At 49.9% G+C, this 6,000-nt stretch overlaps 1 protein-coding gene across 9 annotated transcripts in view; it reads right to left on the reverse strand.

Moving 5' to 3' along the window:
• KALRN (kalirin RhoGEF kinase) overlaps positions 1-5,376 on the reverse strand; it is a 497,167-nt gene extending 491,791 nt beyond the window's left edge. For all 9 annotated transcript variants that reach the window (XM_032189850.1, XM_032189851.1, XM_032189849.1 and 6 more), the window contains exon 1: positions 5,227-5,376. In XM_032189850.1, the coding sequence (XP_032045741.1) occupies positions 5,227-5,299 (73 nt within the window). In that variant the 5' untranslated portion in view covers positions 5,300-5,376. The remainder of the gene's footprint in view (positions 1-5,226) is intronic.
• Positions 5,377-6,000: the final 624 nt, after the last annotated feature.

Below are 6,000 nucleotides of genomic sequence, written 5' to 3' on the forward strand. Positions count from 1 at the left end.
GTCTAATACTCTATAAGTATTTTCTTTGATGCAACTACGAAGTACTTACAAATACCACTGGGTACTGTATGGTACAGGTCGCCACGGAGCTATAAAGCTGCTTTACGTCCATAATCAAACTTCCTAGGGACCATAAGGTCACAGCAGCTGAAACAACAAAATACTTCATCCCAAATCTTCAAGGGGTCCAGAACACCTGCCCAGCCAGAGGATTCCTCAAGGGGCTCTAAACACAGAGGGGGGTGTGCTTGGAGTGGGCGGGAACCTGCAAAAAAATAAAATTGCTCCCATTTCTAAGCCCCCCTGTTTCTCTAGCACCTTATTATGGGACTTGACACAATATAGGGGTTTTGGGGGAAGAGCAGTAGATATATTTTCATGGCCCAGTGGGATGCTTGCTTGTATCCATGGAGCCCATCACCCCAAAACATAAGTGGCCACCTATGCTGGATGCAAAACGGAGCACTAGGAGAGTTACATGAGCACTAGGAGAGTTGTGTGGAGCTCCTCTTTGATGGAAAGATTTTGGGGTAGCACTTTCCTTCTTTGTGATCTTTGCCCCCAAACCCAGTGAAGGCAGTGAAGGCCCCAGAGGGGCTTTCCCCACCCCTTCAGTAACATCACAGGTGATGTATGAAACCTCATCACATCACCTGTGAACTTCACTGGCGTCTGCACTATGATCTTACTTGCCCTACTTCACCCTGTTATGGAAAGCAAGGATTGTGACTTCAGTACCTAGCAGCTCTGACCAGAAGCTAGATGCAACAAGCCTTTGCCTCTGGAAGTAACTCTGTTCCTCTTAATTTGATTAATATCAGACAGAACAAATACCTTCCTACTGGCCTGTAACACAATGCAAGCTCATCCAGCAGAAGCACATTATTAACAACCAACAGGTGTCACCCCTGTTGCCCTGTTCATACTTCTGAGTGACGAAAAAGGAAGGAGTTGGGAAAGAAATTTTCCTTCAAATACCTTTTCTGAACTAAATCACTAATTTAAATTACTCCTTTCTAGGACCAGACAGCAGAGATCCTTCCCCTTCTGTCACAAGACCTCACAAATCAGTAGGTTCTGCTTCATTTCTGAGCAGCACCTGCAGGGCCAGAGGGGGAAGATGACAGTTACTCCTGCCAAAATCTCTGGATCCACTGGCATGTCCTTTGTCATATGTCCATGCCAGTTCCCAGTCCAGCAGAGCTCCCTCTCAGGGTCCCAGGGAAGAGCAGGGCAGATCCATATGGCCCACCCCATGCACTGGACTGTGTGGTGACAGAGACTTGGGAGCATCTGGGTCCTCACATGGAGTGACATAACCAGCTTTCTCTCCCACATCAGTCACATGAAACAATGCCTACATTAGATAATAAGGAAAGAAAGGAACAAACCTCATGTTCCTGACAGGGTCAGAGGTCAAAGCCCCCAGAGAGCAGTATGGATTTTAATTAACAGCATCACCATCAAGAGCATGGGCGCTTTCCACGTGGTCCATAGAACCTGACAGCCTTTCCTACAGCAAAGCCTCCTTTATCAGCATGCATTACTGGACCGGACCTTATAAATTATGAAGTCTCAAGGTGAGGAAGTCATGCGTCATGCAAACACCTCACTCCCTGTGACAACTAGATTGAATCAATTTATCCGCTCTACGAGGAGACACTTGATTCCATCAACCTCGAGGAGCACTTCTCCGTAGACATCATTTCAAGCACATCTATTGATCAAACAACCTGGCCACTGCCAATCATTTTAAAGTTATTTAGTAGCGGAGCTGCCAGTCACTTGTGCACAAATGAACAATGCTGGAAGTCTGAGCGGCTGGTGGAGAGCCGAAAGCAAACAGAATAATTCATCGTAGTCAAAGGAGATGGAATAATATCAATTTTCAACTTACCCACAGGAATTATCTCTGACAAATTCGGCATCTTCATATCAGATATAATCAATGTTAAGTGCCAGAAAAATAATTTAGAAAACCGTTCCACTAGTGGATAAGAAGTATTGATGATTAACCTTCCCAGTAATCAGTAGTTTGCTAAACTGTTCTGTCAATGACCTCTATAAATATTTAATATTTTGGTAAAGGATTTTCTCATTTGTTTTACCTCTGCTTCCAAAACACGCTGCAGAAATTCCTGCAATTTAGGCACAAAGACAAAGCTTTCCCTCTGTGCCTGTATCTGAGGGAGATCTGTCGTTTGTACACTTTACAAAGAGACTCATTTTATGTTTCAAACAACAGGTATTTGGCTTCGGTTCCATGCAATGTAAAAGTCTCAGTACACTTTTAATATAGACTGCTAAGAGCTCTACAGAACTTGCTTGTATTTTATTATCTGTCACTGAAATAGACATGAGGAACTTAATAAGGTATACCTAGGCACAAATTTGGTTTCTCACTCAAACATAAGCTCAAACAGCAGTGATAGACTTTGCAGAAATTACTGCCTTGATTCAGCAGCCTGTTATCTCACAAATCGGAGCTGGAGATTGCAATGGTCATTTCTGCCCTTGAAGTCCCTTCCCTCTGCAAGGTGATTTTTATCCCAATTACATGGAAATGATTCTCTAAAAGACAGAATTACTCTGCACACATCTGATGGTGAAAACTAGAATAGTCCCAGTCCTGCGTGCCTCCAGGGATGAATTCCAGCACCAACCACACAGGTGTTAAATCCACTCTTTTCTGAAAAGTCCTTCCTAGTTCTCATCTGCGTACTCTCCAGAACAGGCCCTCCTTTACCACCTCGTGTTAATTCCATTGGTTTTACTTCCCAGCTCCAGCTCAGAGACCTGCTGTCTCAATGGTTCTCGCTGAAAAGGGACCACTATGTCCAGTGTTTGGGTGCTGCCGGCGGAGCTGCTCCGTGCACGGCGCCATTCCCAGCATCAGCCTCCTCTGCTGGTACCAGGGAGCAGCCTATCGATCCTCCCAGCTCAGTGCAGAGCCCGTCTGCTTGCTAAAAGCCTCCGAGTGAGATATTAGTGGTTTGGACTCCATCTTTTCACTGAGAATAATGAATTCATGCTTTTCCATGCAGTAGCTGTGAATTCAGGATGGGTTTAGGCAGCCTGATGTATGCTCATGCTATTGGAGCAGCTAATCTTTAAGCCACACGGTTTTTTTTTTTTTTTTTTTTTTTTTTTTGTGTGACCATTCAAGAGCATGAAAGCCACAATGGTTATGGCTTTATGGCTTTACAAATCCAGAATACAAGCCAGGACAGGAGAAATAAAAGCAAAAAGCTAATACCAAGAGAAAAGAAATGCTAAGCCTATGCAGGTCTCCACAGCTACTACAAACCAGACCCCATCTCACAGCCCTCACTCAGGCAAGACTGGGACTGATGGGGGAGAAAAGGAGCAGAAGCCCCAAAGCCCCACATGTGCTGGTCTCTCTGCCATCCAGTGAGACCAGCAACAGCTTCAGGCAGTCACAGCCCCAAGAAGCAAGCAGCACGCAAACATCGCAGAAAACCAACATTGCAATTTCACGTGAGTCATGCCTGCTATCGTTTGCTTTCTCCCCATTCCTCAGTGATGTCTCCCGGTCATTATAACAGCTGGCAATCAACATGAATTACTAATATTTTTCCATGTCATATTTTTGGACACAAAATGCTACATTAACAGTGCAGAAACAAGAATTTTCTGATCTCCTTCAATGAAGCTTTGAGGCAGATGAGCCAACCACTAGGGATGGCCTGCGTGTGTACACATGCTTCAGCACACGGCTGTGGCCTGAGCATCCCTTCCAAGCCTACATTTCTGTGATTTTGTTTCCTTGGGGAACAGAAGCATCAAGAAGTTGAAACAGGCAGCAGTGTATTTCTGGTTCTACAGGTGAAATAGCCAGGGAAGAAGACAGAGTGGGAGAAGAACATAGTGCTTCTCTATGCTTTTTCCTCATTTAAGATTTTTTATTATTTTTTCATAAAAGCTAGACAGACTTGACTCTCTCCAGATTCAATTCTGCTAATGTGCTTACGCTCAGAAGGCAGTGCCACAGGGAAATGATTTAGTTTTGGAGGAAGGAGGGGAGAGGAGAAAAGGTGGGGAGAACCTTTAGTGATGTGTGTCTAAAAGGAAAATTGTCGTGATTTTTGTTTCGTGTGTGCGTTTTTTTCTTTTCTTTAAAGAAATCTTCTTTTGCCTACAAATGCTAATATTGAGGCAGCTTGGGAAATGAGCTTATAACCTGGTAAGCTATCAACAGGCAAGTATCCTATGCCTTAATGGCTTGTGGATCACAAGATACACACAGCCAGACCTTATTATAGTTATCCTCTAGATCAAAGGGTTTTCACATAAATGGGGTGCAGTCTACCATGGCAGGGAACCACTGCAGCCTTCAGGATTTAACTACTTAAAGTTTTGGTGATTACATAGTTGTTTTTTTGTAACCGGAGCTCAAAGCACTCTGTATAGCTAATGAGCAGGTAGAAGGAGGAAGACAGCTGAAAAGCAAGGTCTTGACAAACAGCTGTGGCAATAAGTGGCAATCCCAGCCCAAAAGGGTCAATCCCCTTATGAAACAAGCATTTAATCCTTTACAATTTTTAATTAAATATCTACCAAGAAGCCCGTAATACTTTCTTGAGACTCTGATTCCGTCGGGGGAGGGACCGCAAGTAGTTTCAGCTGAGATGCTGAGCCTGTGCAAAGCCGAGGGCCCCCAGGGAACAGCACCTCTCGGGCGGGTGGCGCAGGGGGAGCCCCAGCACATCCCCGCTGCCCGCAGAATTTAATTAACGAAGGAGCGATTAATGAAGCCCCCACTCCACCGGAGTCCGACGACCCTCGAAGCCCAGGCAGGGCATAGGGCGGGCAGCCGGCTCCGCGACCCGCAGGGTCCCCCGGGGAGGGGATTAGCGGGGGACACGCCGAGCATCCCTGTAGGGTTTTTGGGGCTGCCGGGGGCGGGGGCCCGGCCGGTCCCCTCCCGACGTGGCCGGCGGTAGGAGGGCAGCCCCGTGCGGCGGCTCCGCGGCAGCATCTTCCCGGGGACACGGAGGGGAGGGGAGCCGGGGAAGCGAGCCCAGGGGGCTGCGGGGGACAAAGCCAGGAGGCAGGCGGGGACCCCCGGCTCTCCCCCCGCTTCACCTCTCCCTTCCTTCGGCTCCGCTGCCGGCGGTGCCCGCGCTGCCGCCGCCGCCAGCCCCGCATCCCAGGCAGGGCCCGGCGGTGCCCCAGCCCCTTCCCCTTCCCCTGGGCTCCCCTTACCTGTTCGGAAGAAAGCATCCACCTCGGAGTCGGGGACAGCGCCTTCCTCCGCCGCCCCTTCGCTGGGATTCATGGCTGGGGAAGAGGAGGCGGCGAGCCCGGCGGCTGGTAATATCCAGTGAGTTAGGGAGGAGGAGGAGAGCCGGGAGAGAGAGAGAGAGGAGAGAGAAAAAAAAAAAAAAAAAAAAAGAGGGAGGGAAGAGAGGAGGGAGGAGAAGAGGGATGGAGGCGCGTTTAGCAGCGAGCCCAGCCGAGCGCCGCCCGGCTCATCCCAGCCGCGGTGCCTGCGGGGCGGCTGCCCCGGGGCTGGGCTGGGCTGCCCGGGGCGGGGTGCTGAGTCCCCGCCGAGTGAGTCCCCGCCGCCGCCGCCCCCCTCTCTCCCTTCGTCCCCTCCCTCCGCCCGCTATTGTTCCGACCTGCCCCTCTCGGCGCTGATAACCCGGCACGGCTCGGCACGGCACCCACCGCTCCCCTGCCGGCACCTCCCGAGCCTGCGGCTCCCCCCGGGCAGCCCAAGCTGGGGGCTGGTGCTGGGTTTCCTCCCCCAGCCCTACTGCTGCGCATCGCCAGCTTGCGCCGCTGCCATTCCGCCCCCCGGGCGAGCAGCCGCGGTGCCGGGGCTGTCAGCTGGGCAGGTGGTCGGGGATCGAGAGCAATAGCTCCTGTGGATGAAAGGAAACACACCCCCACACCCTTTTTTTTTTTTCCCCCTCCTTCCCTGGTTGCTGTTCAGGGGTTTTGGAAAGGCTCGGTGCAGCTGCGTGTTGCTGCAGG

The sequence above is a fragment of the Aythya fuligula genome, chromosome 6, assembly GCF_009819795.1.
Source record: "Aythya fuligula isolate bAytFul2 chromosome 6, bAytFul2.pri, whole genome shotgun sequence".
Lineage (NCBI taxonomy): Eukaryota > Metazoa > Chordata > Aves > Anseriformes > Anatidae > Aythya > Aythya fuligula.